Source organism: Limulus polyphemus, unplaced genomic scaffold (genome assembly GCF_000517525.1).
Source record: "Limulus polyphemus unplaced genomic scaffold, Limulus_polyphemus-2.1.2 Scaffold3027, whole genome shotgun sequence".
NCBI lineage: Eukaryota > Metazoa > Arthropoda > Merostomata > Xiphosura > Limulidae > Limulus > Limulus polyphemus.
This window is the reverse complement of record NW_013668637.1, coordinates 52,095-66,784: the sequence shown is the minus strand read 5'-3', so window position 1 is coordinate 66,784 and position 14,690 is coordinate 52,095. Positions and strand designations below refer to the sequence as shown.

General features: G+C 30.2%; 1 protein-coding gene across 1 annotated transcript in view; it reads right to left on the bottom strand.

The window, feature by feature from the left end:
- Window positions 1–14,690, bottom strand: part of LOC106468498 (serine/threonine-protein kinase mTOR-like) — a gene marked incomplete at its 5' end in the record, with an annotated part of 108,081 nt that overhangs the window by 43,917 nt on the left and 49,474 nt on the right. The window contains 3 exons of the mRNA XM_013928928.1: window positions 360–457; window positions 4,913–5,083; window positions 11,121–11,238. Of these exons, the coding sequence (XP_013784382.1) occupies window positions 360–457; window positions 4,913–5,083; window positions 11,121–11,238 (387 nt within the window). The remainder of the gene's footprint in view (window positions 1–359; window positions 458–4,912; window positions 5,084–11,120; window positions 11,239–14,690) is intronic.

The window sequence follows — 14,690 nt, the reverse complement described above, 5'->3', positions numbered from 1 at the left end:
AACATTCACTTACTAATTTAAAAGTTATAGCATGAAAACTATAATAAGTACAAAATGGTTACAAGGCCGGTTCCTGGGACCAAGCCTGTGCTGAAAGAGTTAAGGAAACTTTAAGTACTTTTGAGCATCTGTACAAACACTTTTATTCATTGTAAATATTTTCAGCAAATTATCTAAACTACAAAACTTTTTTCTTAACAAGTAAGGTCACTATGTTCCAGAAAAAAAAGCAACAACACTAATATCAATAAGTTTATATGTCTACTTAATGAAACAGATGCAGAAAATTATAAACAAATTACACCATAAGCTGAAATATCCAAGGAGTGAGCCCAAAACCCTGACTGATTATGCCTCACCTGAGAGCATCCTGAAGAGAACTTCCATGAGACAGAGCAATAGACCTGAAAAATCCTCGGACTGCTGGAACAGTGTAGTCATGGACATGTTGGCTTGTCTAGAAAATATAAACTTGGTGTCAGTGTTTTAATCAGTTTTGAAACATCAAGGATATTTATATATAAGACAAAATTATTAAGCATCAAATTTAAAGTTTCATGAAAGATAGAAAAAAAAGGAAAGTATTGTTTTGGTTTACATGTTGAATTTACACTCATTATTACAAAGTTAATTCTGTAATATAATGAAATGAATAATGAGCACTTTTAGCCTTAGTTATATGACAACAACTATCAGACATGGATACAACCACTCTTATACTATCACCTTGTAATTCTTTCTATTTTTAATGAACATTCTCCTAAAGTTACCATAAATTAGATGGATTCTCTTTTCCTAACAATATTTTTTTCAACTAATGTAACAATTTTTTGTATTTATTAGTATCAGTATTTTGACCAGGCCATTTTAAAACTCATCACTATTTTCTTCTCCTCAGTACTCAGCACTATATTTTGGTATTATCCTACTAAAATGAAATGTTAGAGCCAATTAAACATTTTGTGAATAAAATGACTCTTATCTTCCAGTAAATAAAATAATGACATAATAATAATAATAATGCAAAAATGAAGTATTATTTTAATTTTTAGATGTTTAAGTTTTAAAAGAGTTAAAATCGTATATCTGTGTAGGATGTCAAAATTAGCTTAGGATCACAAAAAATGATAAGAATAAATTTTTTAATATTCCTTTGTTATGGAAATGGTTGAAGTAAACATTATTCCAACTTCATTTCTTACAAAAGCTAAGACAATCTAACTATCAATTAAGAAAAATTTAAAACTTGCTAATGAAACAGTTGATGTATACTGATTGATGAATCAAGTCCTGCATGAATATATCTAATGTTATGTGCAAGTCATTCAAGTGTGTTGACTTAACAAAAACATGAAGGTTTAACTGTATTACACTCAGAGGTGTAAATTAGTTAAGTAATTATACTTAAGTATTATTTCTCACATCAACTTTTTAGAATGTACTTTTATTTTTAAATACTTTTGCTCTAACTTAAATACACTTTTAGGAGAAAATATTATGCTTAAACTTAACTACAATTTTGCCGAAATCTGTAAGGTACAAAAAAATTTGGAAAATGCCCATAGATAAAGGAACCAATCAGAGGATGTTGAAAGTAAGGGAATTTAAAGTATCCAATCATGATCATTCAGTTTTGTCAGCTGATAATTAATGTCACACCCATGGCTCGTGTCTTGTTCACTTTGTTTGGGTAGTTAAAGATGTCAGATGTGAAAGCGACTGACTCTACCTCCAACTCTGCGGGTGCTGGGCAAACTTAGGTTCAAGACAATGGTAGGAACTTCTGTCTGCCTACAGTGTTTGCACAAAATGGTTGATGTGGTGACTTGTATTACATCACCAACAAATCTACACAAGCACATGGGGGCAAGTCTAAAAACTATATATATATATTATATATTTATAATATCCTATAATATATAGTACGTGTTTTTATTAGTTTTTAATATATAATCAAAAATTATTTCTTGAAGTTTAAACCCATAGATACTTTCCCTAAATACTTGAAAATTATCAGTTTAATTGGAAATTAAGTATAAATAATAAAAGTCAACATTTCATTATTATTCATGTAATTTAGTGAAATAACGTAAGAAAAAATTGGACCTGTTATGTTTTGAAATAAAATAATAATAGAAAACTGTTTTGAAGGCTGGTATACTGTAAAAACAACCTAGGAAAAATGTTGTGCAACAACAAAGACAGGATAAAAAAAAAAACAGCAACAGTGGTGTTTAGCAATTAGTTAGTCAATACTGCAATAGTGTGTGTATACATATAGGTCAAACAGGCCATTCCAAAGAAACGAGAATTAAAGAACACTCAAGAAGATGGAAATTAAGGAAAATGCATACAACCTTTGCATTTCACCTTACTGAAACTAAACACCAATTTGATCTAGAAAAAAAAATACAAAATTTTACATATCTGTGAAAAAGGTAAACAATTATGACATTTGCTCTCCAGGTATCTCATCTTATTTAATTTATTTTCCACCCTTTTGAGAAGTATGGAATTTAATGTAAATTACTCATTATAATATGATTATCATTCTAGCAAAGCACAATTTTTATACCCTTGAATGTTATTTGGTTATAGTCATGAAATAGACAATCAGACCCATATTGCCACGCCCATCTATCACATCCCTCTTTCAGAAATTGCCAATAGTTTTCTTTGATGTTTAATACTATATTATTATACTCAATAGAAATACAAAGTGTTAATCTATCAAATTATGTATTATATTAAATTTTTTTGTGTAGAGAGAATTGTCTATTTTGCTTCCACTTCAAACTTTATTTTCACAGGAAACATATCAACAAGCTTAGTTGAATTTTTAATGTATCTTATCACATAGTTAGAAAGCCAAAAAATTATGATAGTTAGGGGAACTGTCTGCTTTTTGCATGTTATTATTCTATTTTCTTTGGTGCATTATTTAATAAACTACTACCATTAGTATAAAAAAAGTATGGTTAAGTATGTTTTTTTATGTTTATTCTTTATTTAATATTATAAAAGTAACTAAAATGTAAAAAATAGATATCTCTTTAGATTAGTTAAGGTTAGATTTGGTAAAATAAACAATAATAATATTTCACGAGGCATGCATGCGAGCAGCTTGGAGTAGCTCGTGGGTAATGTAATACAATAGCGTAACATGAGCTGCACATTCCCCAAGTGATTTACATCTTATAATGGTGTGAATAGTAGTTAGACGCAGTTCAAAAGGCATTCAAAAGGGCAATAAAATAATAAAATTTAATTATAAATAGATGTATACTGTTACAAGTTTAAAGCTACTTAGGATAAACGAATGTAGTTTCACTACATTTGAAGTCATTCTAGGAAGAAAAGGAGGGTAATTTCAATTTTTTTTTGTTGGTTACGAGGTCAGTCAAATTGACCAACCTTGTATAAAGTTAGGGTAGAGAAAATAACAGAAAAAATATAAAGTTTTACTGAAAACAAATAGTTAAGCAGAAGCAAGTAGAAGATGTCATAAGGAATATATGTCTAGCATTCAAGATTAAAATGTAAGTAGTAGTTCATAATTTTCTTGCTTTTGAAATTGCTGGACTGGTCTTTCTCTTTTTCATTGTACTTATATTATTTTTGTCCTATATTTTGCCATTCCTTTATTATTCAAACTCAACTGTGGGACATGCAAAGGTTTAGTGTAAGAAAATAATGTTTACCAATCCTGTTGTCAAATGATCTGTGAGGCCTATGGTACATACTTAGAATTCAACTGTATATTAAGGCGTACTGTTAAATAGTAATATTTGTTCGTCCTGATTTCAAATGAACTGACAAGCCTAAGGAAAAGTATTACACAACTTTGATACGTACAACTGTATATTATTTTAACACTTGCTTCAGGTTAAGTCCTGTAGAGCTGGAGTTCTTGAGAAAATATCACAAAGTGATAAAATCAGTGATGAAGGCATTGAACATCTTTCAGTCTGAAACTTTCCCTCATATGGGGTGGCTGCTTCCTACACTCTATCAACTACATGTTAGGCTTGATAAAGTCTACCATTCTGCAAAGCTGTGTCATTCCTTAGCAGCTTCCCTTAAGTTAGGATTACAGAAGCGGTTTGCCAACATGGTGGAGAATCTAGAATTCATTGCTGCAGCCATCTTGCTGCCGAAGTTTAAAACTACACGGACCAGCCAAGATTCTCTTCTCAAAAAAGGTGAGAAATTTGATTTGTTTATTAATAATTTTCACTGATGTTCTTCCAAGAAAACGTAATTGTCACGTGTCAACATCTCTTATGGTATGAGCTGCAAACACTGTTGTTACAAAGATAAAATTAAACAAAAATTTTGTCTTTCCACTTGAACTATGTCATGAGATGATGCATCTACCATAAGAGAACAAACTGTGTAAAACTGTGCAGTGAATGAAACACTTTTTATAAATTGAAGACTTTTACTGTATATATATATCTCCCATACAGGCAGTGTCCTACTCCTACTTATGTCAACAATCATTATTTTAAGAAGTTTTTCTGAGTACCATATACTACATATCTTTACCACAAATGATTATTACTGCATGGCATTTCTTTCACCATCAATAGTTGCTAATGCTAAAGGCTGATGTAAGCATCCTCCTCTTCTGAGCCCATCCTGTTCCTCTCACTAATCTCTGTTTTGTATCACTTGCTAAAGGTCAAGGTTTTATTTTTGTTTTTAAGCTTTTTATAACCAGGAGACAGTTGAGAGCTTCTGTGATGAAGAAGATATCTCTGTGTACCAGTGAAGAAGTCTCAGCAGTGTGTAGGGAGAAGATCATTTGAATAATTATTTTTCAGCTATATTTCTTTCAATTTAAAAAAAAATTAACATTTAGTTGAGATAACTTCAAAAATAATGTAATAAGCATATTTTCAAAACTTACCAATCCAGTCTTAGACAGGGTTCCTGAAGGAGATGATGTGCTTGAATCAGAGGTAAAAAGAGGGATGTCCCCAGGGGTCAGGTTAGAACCACCCATTGCAAGCTGTAGCTGGCCTTGTTGTTTATGGAAGAGAACTGCTTCGAAGTTCATGTAAGCCCATGCATGCCAAGCCTAAAAAACACAGAATTCCCATAAGAAGTAATTACATTAACTAAATTCCAAACATATTTTAAAAAGAACTTTGAAGATTATTAATTGATAAATGAAATGTGTTTCAATTCTAATAAAACTCAACTGCAGGTAAATAGCTACATATGAATAATACATATTTGAATACAAATCTAGTATTCCCTTCAAATGAAATAGGCAAATTAAGGATATATGCATTAACTTTATATCACAATAAGAATGATCTAATGAAAAAAATACGTTGTGCTTTTGTAACCTAAGTATTCCTTGAGAACAGATCCAAAGTATAAAGAATCTAATATATTGTTAAAACAGTTTCTATTGTTGGTAGAATGGAAAGTCCAGTCTTATATATTTTGAAACATTTTACTTCTTCAACTAGAAGTTCTGGAAGCTAGCTTAACTAATGTTCACTGATGGATCTCCATCAGTGAACATTAGTTAAGCTAGCTTCTAGAACTTCTAGTCGAAGAAGTAAAATGTTGACATCTACTGTGAACCTAGATCCATCAGTGAACATTAGTTAAGCTAGCTTCTAGAACTTCTAGTCGAAGAAGTAAAATGTTGACATCTACTGTGAACCTATCTAGGTTCACAGAAGATGTCAACATTTTACTTCTTCGACAAGAAGTTCTAGAAGCTAGCTTAACTAATGTTCACTGATGGATCTAGGTTCACAGTAGATGTCAATACAAAAATTTCACTTAATTCTCTCACATCTTTATTTCTTTGTAGAAACACAACTCAATATCAAAGCAATGAACATAATAATATAATAAAAGCAATCAAATAATATTTCACTACTTCAGACTCACTGTAACATACTAACAAACTCAATAATTAAAAATCCATCTCCTGACTGTTGTCTAATACTATGTAAATTGTTTCCTAAGCTTTCATAAAAGGTTTCAGTACAAATATCTAAACTTAAAAAAAGATAGCCTAAAACATATTCTACAAAGTACTATAACTGGTAATCTAACTTTATATTCCTTATCCTTTATCAACTTATGCTATTATTTTGAAATGTTCATTTTCCATAGATGTATCACAGTCTTTAGGCTCATTTTTGTATGTCAGAGTTTGAATGGGGTTTGAAATCCACACATTCGTTTATTCAGCCTTTTTGTATAATTTGATGCGTCTTTTTCTGATACACTCGCACATTAATTTCCTTTTTTAGAAAACTCTGAACAAAGGGATATTTATTTATCCTCATTAATTCTAAATCAAACTGTATCTTTAAAACATCAGTATCATTTTCATGGTCTCAATGCTTACCAGGGGATCTAAAGTATGAATATATATAACATTTTATTTCTGAATAAAATTGGTTTCATTATTAACTGCTGGTTTACATAGTCACTCTCATTTTCAATTCGAGGCCCTTTATATAGGGCCCTGTCTTTAAGTGGAAAAAATAGCTGATTTCGCAGACAAAAATAAAATTCATGCTCCAATTATATGGTAATAGTTGAAATTATGCGACTCTTAAGTTGAAACAGCTAATAATAACATTTAGGAAGACATCAGACAATTTCATTACATACAGTAATCTATTACCTTTATTTTTTTTGTAAAATAACAACAACAAACACAACTAGAGATTTCAGAAGCCTTTGGACAGGCCATTAATCAGACCATCTGACCAGTAAGCATTACTTATAAGTAACAAGAAACAAACTAAGTCATAACTTTGGTAATATTAACCTATGCTTGGCTTTACTAAGTCTAGAAGTTCAGATTATGCAGTCAATCAATGATTATGTAGTCATATGTTAATTATGTAACAAATGTCACAGCTATTGAGCTTAGGGCCTTGTTTATAACTCATAAGCCCATACTTAATGGCCTTCAAAAGCACCTCAAGAGGAATTTATTTATTAACCTATGCTAAATGTGTTCATTTATTAAACCCATGATATTTCTCATTTACAAATCTGCTACTTCCAACATTAAAAACATTACCTAATTTCATCATGGACTATTCTTTCTAGTGTCTGTTCTTGATATGATTAACTTACTCCAAGAAATAAAAGAGAAATGTAACATTTTTTAAAAATACTGTACAAACCTATGAGTAGAATATTCAATAAATATTCATCCAAGCCACACCACACCCACAACATTTAAGTTTCAGAGTAAGAAAAATTAATTTAAAATGCTTTCACCTTAACTAATAAAGATAACTAAATATCAGATCACACTGCCCCCTTGCAGTGGATATCAGCATCACCACATACATTTTACCTCAAATACTCCATCTCACAGCACTGGGAACAGGGATTCCAAATGTATCCTTTAAACTCTCAAGATTTCAAAATAAGGAGTCCTTTAAAACTATGAAGCCTGGAGGAAGTTCTGCTTTGTATTTTATCTATTATGCAATTAATGCACAAATTGAGTTAACTTTAATTGAAATATTCAGACAAATTATTAGCTGTATTTGAACTCAGTTTTTCTGAGCAAAATTATAGAAATATTTGGCCATCAGTTAGTTGACTGAAGAAATATGATGGCTTTGCTTTTTGAATCGTAAAATTACAAAATTGCAAAGTTGTTTGGGATAATTTTAAGTTATAAGAAAACATTTTGAAATATCATAAAATACAATTGCATCTTCACTTTCATGTTTAAGTGTAAAGTTTCAATGTAAAGTGTAAGTGTAAAGGATACCAATAATATGTTAAAACAAAAAAGCAATTCTTAAAGTTAGATATAAAAGTGAGCAGAAGAAAATATACTTAATCACTGAAAAAAAAACGTTACAAAATTATGTTAGGTGTCTTGATTTTCTTCATCTAAAACAACACAAGTTACACAACCTGCAATGCAAACAACATACAGTTCTTTTAAGATCAGTTATAAAGTTATTTTTTGTAACCTTGATTATAAGCTAAATGAAAATTAATTTCAGTAAAAGGTTTAAGTGTAACAGTCCCATTCATGATTTATTTGCTCCTTTTAGAGCAAAGTCACATTAGACTATCTGCTGTGTCAACTGCGGGGAATCAAACCCTGGATTTTAGTTTTTATATGTCTGTAAACATACCGCTTTTTCACTGAGGGACTCTGCTCATGATCATTAAAAAGTTAAATATTGAGAGAAAATTTAAGAAACTATTCTACCTTAGCCTTTAAATAATGTACATTTAGAACAAATCAAAACAAATATTAGTTGCATTACCATATATTCTTTGGCCATTTAAAATTGGCCAAATAATTTATCTAATAAAAGAATGAACAATTCTTATAGAATAATTTTGTGTAATGACAATATTATCATACAACTTGATAAGGGAAGTGTACAGTTATTCTAAATAAATAATTACACAAAGATCAAGAATATATTAGGTGAAACAAGTAAATTAACTTTCTGAAGTAAAGATCCAACAAACACAAAATTGAGTAACTTACATAGACACTTCAGAAAGATGGATGCTTGGATGAACATCAGAAGTTAATATTAATGCAATGATATTCATTTAAAATTTAAGTCTAGCAAGCCCTCAGTCAGAGTTCCCAAAATAGTCAGACAAAAATGTCCAATACGACCAATAGTTTTCATCATAAGCATGTTCAACGGCAAATTAACTCAATAGGTATTAAAATCACATTCTTATCCACATACCACTAACAAAAGCTTTGAACTTGTATAATTTATTAAGGATTTAAATAATTCAAATAATGTTTTTAGTGCTAGTCTGGACATTGAATCTTTATATACCAATACATTTATAAGGAAGAATAGTTTTTGATAATTCAGATAATGTTTTTAGTGCTAGTCTGTACACTGAATCTTTATATATCAATACATTTATAAGGAAGTATAGTTTTTGATAATTCATATAATGTTTTTAGTGCTAGTCTGGACATTGAATCTTTATATACCAATACATTTATAAAGAAGTATAGTTTTTGTTGTACAGAACATGTATTTGAAAGCCAGTCCAGTATAATGGGTTACATCAGTGTTAGAAACTTATTAAAGTTACAATAGAGTAGTGTAATGTCATTTCTAATAAAGAAATTTATGATAAAATAGATGGAATTGTATTGAGTTTTACATATTTTTCTACATAACGTTTTCATTTCAGTTTTTATTAAATGTTTTACCTCAATAAAAACAAACAAAAAAGGTTAATTTTAAACAGATTTATTCATGATACGTTGATAATACTTTACCAGTTTTTAAATGAAAAGAGCATATTAATTGATGTGTTAATTACATGAAACAAAAGCCATAACAGTATTACATTTATCATCGAGGTTAAAATACAGGGTGTCCCAAAAGTCTGGACCCAAACGGAAAAATACACAATTTATTCTTCATTTATTTATTATTCAAATTACATGCAATTAACAGCCAAACACATATCAATTCTTGGCATACTGTGCCATCTGGGTATTTTCTTTCCTGATATATGTACAACTGACATTAAAAATGTGCTTGTTTAACATTAAGAATGTCTATTCTCCCTATGGGTCCAGACTTCTGGGACACCCTGTACATTCAAAATTGCCTTTTATAAATGTTATTGCCACCAGAGTAAATTAGTCATTTTTGTTTAATTTATTACATAAACAGTATTTTACTGTCATACAGACAGATTTGTGGCATCTAATTACAAAGAAAATTTTATGTTTTTGCATCACGCTTACAAGCTGTCACTGTTGGCCCAGGCTGAATTTAAACTTATGAAAAAAAAAGTTAAGATTCCAGTCTACTTAAGAATTGTGTATCACAATATTTTGAGTTAAAATTTTATTTTTAAAACCCTGAAATTGTAGCTATCAGTTTACTCAGTCCAAACATTTGTTCAAATTGGACCTAGTTACACATTAATCTTCTTTTTTGAAATGTTAATTTTAGATAATTGTATCACGGTCTTCCAGTGTTTTAATGGATATTAAATAGTTTGTTCTTCTTTTTTGTCTACATCCAGTCCTCTTATGGTGTAAATGGATTTACATTAGAACAAGTAAAGTCTGTTATGCAGGAATATAATATTTCACCAAAATAGGATTTTAAAGCAATTTTTAACTTAAATCATGGATAGTTGATAATGATAATTTCTCCTTTGGTCCTCTAAATTCAAAAGCACCAAAATGAATGGTAGTTTGGGCACAAGACACTGAGGTGTAAGAGTAAAGTATATTTCCTTTAAATTACAAAAATAATGTTCTTCTCTGTATGATGTGTATATGCTGTAATGTTCAATAGAAAATTCATTTTTATTAAGGAGTCACAAAATGTATTAATAGCTTTGAAAACTTTGCAGATAAAAAGAAAATTGTTACTCGGTAATGAATAAAATATATAACAGCATAATACATCAGTAACCTTACTTGTCAGTAGAGTACAATATATGACAGCATAAACATCAGTAATCTTAATTATCATTACAGTAATATATATACAACAGTGTAAACATTAGTAATAATAAGTATCAGTAGAGTAAAATATATTAACCCTGATGAAGCCACAAAGGTAAAATGTGGGTTAAAATAAAAAGTTCTTTTATATATATATATCTGGAGTATAAATGTTGTTTTTTCTAAACTTTCTATCAAATGTGTAAATCCCTCCAATATATGCACTGCAAATTTTGAAAAATCTAGAAAAACAAGTAAATAATTTCCCTGATCGAATTGTGATAAAGTAACTACTATATTTAGTACTTAGTCTGGCTACTTTAATATATCACCTAGATAATGAAATACCTTATCTATTCCAGTGTGTAATCTAGATAATGAACAATTACATCAATACTTAGTCTGACTGCTTTAATGTATCACTCAAATTTAAAGCCTTTTAAAAATTCTGATAATGATTAAATTGTATTTTAGTGAAACAGTTTTTATAATTTTATTACATTATATTAGTACGTTACTATACTTCTCCATGTTGCAGTCCATATAAGACACTAATTTCTCTGTCAGATATACAACATAATGTAAACAACTTGAAAATACAAAAAGTAAATAGTTATAAGATACAAAAACATTCATCACCCACCTTGTACCAGTTAGTGTCATAATCTCTAGCAGCAGAATAATACTTGAGGATCATGGGAATAGATTTTTCATTAATTCCTTGTAGGCTTTCTTGCCACTGACCTAGCTTCAAGTAGCACCTAATATGTATGAATAACGACAAAAATTTTAACTTAGAAGAGTAAAGTCATTTAATATTTGTATTCTCTTTGAATACAAGCTAAGATTTGGTGACTGATAATACAAACTCTTCAAGCCTATTAGGGTAAATACCAGGTATGGCCGAATAGTAAAATTTGGCCGAATACTAGGTCTGGTTAACGGGCCACTAAGCTTTGCCTGTGGCCGGTTTTTAACCGGGACCAGGTTCTCCCCCCCCCAAAATAAACAACATACATAAAAATTAGAAACAAAATTGACGTTTATTACATTTAACCGAATAACCACCAACAGAACACTCCAGTTTCACTTTCAACTTTCAAAATTAACTAACAAAAATGTGCACACCAGTTCGCTGAATGCCTGTATTTTTGGAATTTGTTTAAATTGTACTTGAGGAACAGTAGCATTTCTGCATTTTTGGGTAAAAGCCTTGACCTTTCATGTGTGATAATGTTGCCAGTGGCACTAATAGCCCATTTGCTGTCTGCACTTGTCAGAGGTGCAGAAAGATAATGCCATACTATCCTGGCCATTGTGTGAAATCGAGCATCATTTGACTTCCAAGAGTGAGGCCAGTGAAAGTAAACACATAACCAGTCATTTTGACACGTTTTAGAATCATTATTCTGATTAATGTCTAGACCCAACTTCTCAAACCCTAACCCCTATTGTTCTCAAAACCCCCACCTTTCCCAAAAATTCACTTCTGAAGCCATTCCTGTTATTAACCTCTATTGTTCTCTGAATACCCAACAAGTTATTTTAACTAAACCAATTATTGACTTTAACTTTCAGTACCTTTTAAGTTGCAACAAAGACTAGGGCTTTTCATTTACCCAGATTCAGCTGTTTTTAACTTCAACACTCAGCGGGAGCCGAGTAACCCTATAACCGGCCGGGGCCTATTATCTGGCCGGGTACCCGTGCATCTCTAGTAAATACAGCCTCTGTAGTACAATTATAGTTCTTTAGAGACCTAATGTTAGAAGGACCAAGTCCAGTATTATAGAAATAAAGAGTATAGAGGATGAGCTACAGTAAATTCTTCAATAAAGTAAGGATAAGCATTTACACCCAATCAAGTGGTGATATAAACATAAGAACCTTTTCTGCTGATCAAAATGTAAGCTCACTAGTTTCATATGTTAAAGAATTAACATAAAATAAGTAAGAAAAACAAAAATAAGTTTGGAGAGCAAGATTTGGGTGACTTCTATATCAACTTTCAATGCCCACTGAGAGTTGTGGGATGGTGGCTGCTCTCAAAGAAATGAAAATAAATAAGGTTCTACGACTAGAGGTAAGAGAACTTTACCTCCTGACATTGGCATTCCAGCCCCAATTATAGTAAAAAACAAAATTAATTAGTACTACAGTAAACACATTATAATAGTATAAAAGCCCAACCAAGTTATCTAAGCTAGTATAACTCACAACCTCCACCCATTAAGTATTACACATAGTCTACAGTCTACTATAACTACTAATTTTCAAACTTTATCTACCCTTTATAAGAGCTTTTATATTAATGTAAGATAGTGGTGTTAATACATGCATGGAAATAGTTCCAAGATGTTTAAACGATCTTATTAAAAACTAGAAATATTTATTGGAAATTTACCACAAAATATTTTAATAATTTTGTTTAATGTTTCTTTATTATATCCATTAAATATTAATTTTTGTATTAGTATTTCAACATTAGTAATAAAAAATGAAGTTTTATAGCAATTGTGAAGTTATAATACTTATAACAGAAGATTGGGGCATATTACTATTAAGCTGTATAATGGAAAATAATTTTTTTTTAATCAAAAACATTTAAATTAATATCCTTAGCTTTTCATTTCTACATCTACATAGTATGCTTCTACTTCAGAAGTTGAAGTATTTTCAATTCCCAATTCTACTGGATAACTAGTGTTAATAAGTCTTAACTTCTGTGTTATGTAATGTGTGTCTGATCTCCAATGTTTTCACTTTTGAATTTTTAAACTTCTAAAATAGGCTGCTGCAGTTTACTACCAATTGGAAATACAAACTATACATAATTACAAACAAGAATCTAAAATTTGAACCTCCTATCTTCTTTACTAGCTATCAATAAATTTGTGAAACCCACTAGATAAGCCCATACCATCTCTCATTGGCTTTCAACACTGTTGGCTAATTAATTGTACATAGTTGATGAGCAAGTTTATAAACAGTAGAAAAAGCAGATTCTTTTCTATGTAAATTTTAAGCTTATGCATTCTGTTTTCCCACCATTATCCTCCATCACGGAGAACTGTTTGGTTTGTGTTGATCAGATTGAGCAGTAATGGAACTTTTTCTTAACCTATTTATACCTTACATAATAACAATATATTTAATTAGCTATATTGATATTTAATTTCACTCTGAGGACATAGCCTCTTACTGGAGGTTTATATTACTCAGAAAGCTGGATAAGTTATAGAGGTTTTGAGACAGGCTATTCTAGTGCTTGATACAGTTTTTATGTTCTACAATGCAAATTTGAAGGCTACATGAATTTCTTTTGGGACACCCAAATTTGTGAGACTCAACAAGACTTAGGGATGAACCTCAAATATTTTTACTCAAATGCAATCAGTTTGAATACATGGTGAGTATTAAATATCCTTATCTTATATATATAGTTTATATTGTTATATACTTTTTCTTAACAAAACTAGCTAAGATATAAGTTATACACATCTTAGCTTAGCTTAGCAAAACCTCAATAACATGTCTAAAATTACACTAGCTGGAGTGCTGTTGCAAATTATGACATAAGATCGGGTGCTGTTTGCAACGGGAAACAGCTAACAGGCTTCCGCTGTAATTTAATGCTTTTTACACAAGGATCACTGCTCCAGTAATACAAATTTAAGGCATGAAATTAAAAGGAAAACAGATGTGAAGAAGGTTAAGAGTTGAAACTGCTAAGATGAGTAGCTTGGAACTTTATGAATAATACTGCAGTCAGTGCAAAGGAAAAAAACCAACAGAATTATTAATTTTATTTTATGTTTTTCAATTTTTCCTTTCACTGTACACTGATTTCTTTACAGTTAATGCTAGGTAGAAAAAAAAAGAGAAGAAATATAAAAACTGTAAGATGGGAAGATGTATTTCTGTTCTTAACACAAAACCATCTTTCACTTATACTAATTTAGTATAAGTGAAATTCATACACAAATTTTTTAGCAGGAATACAGTATTTAAAAATTCTGGTTTTCTGTGTAAAACAGATTTGTAACACTTACTAAAAGCTTGCCAAATTTTGTATAGATACACATAGTAAATCAGATTTATATTATTTAGTTTCACAATTCTAAGGTTGGTCAAATGATCAACAATGATCTTGTTGGGTTAATATCTCTTAAAAAGATCAAAGTGTTGGAAATTGGAAAACCAAAAAAAAAAA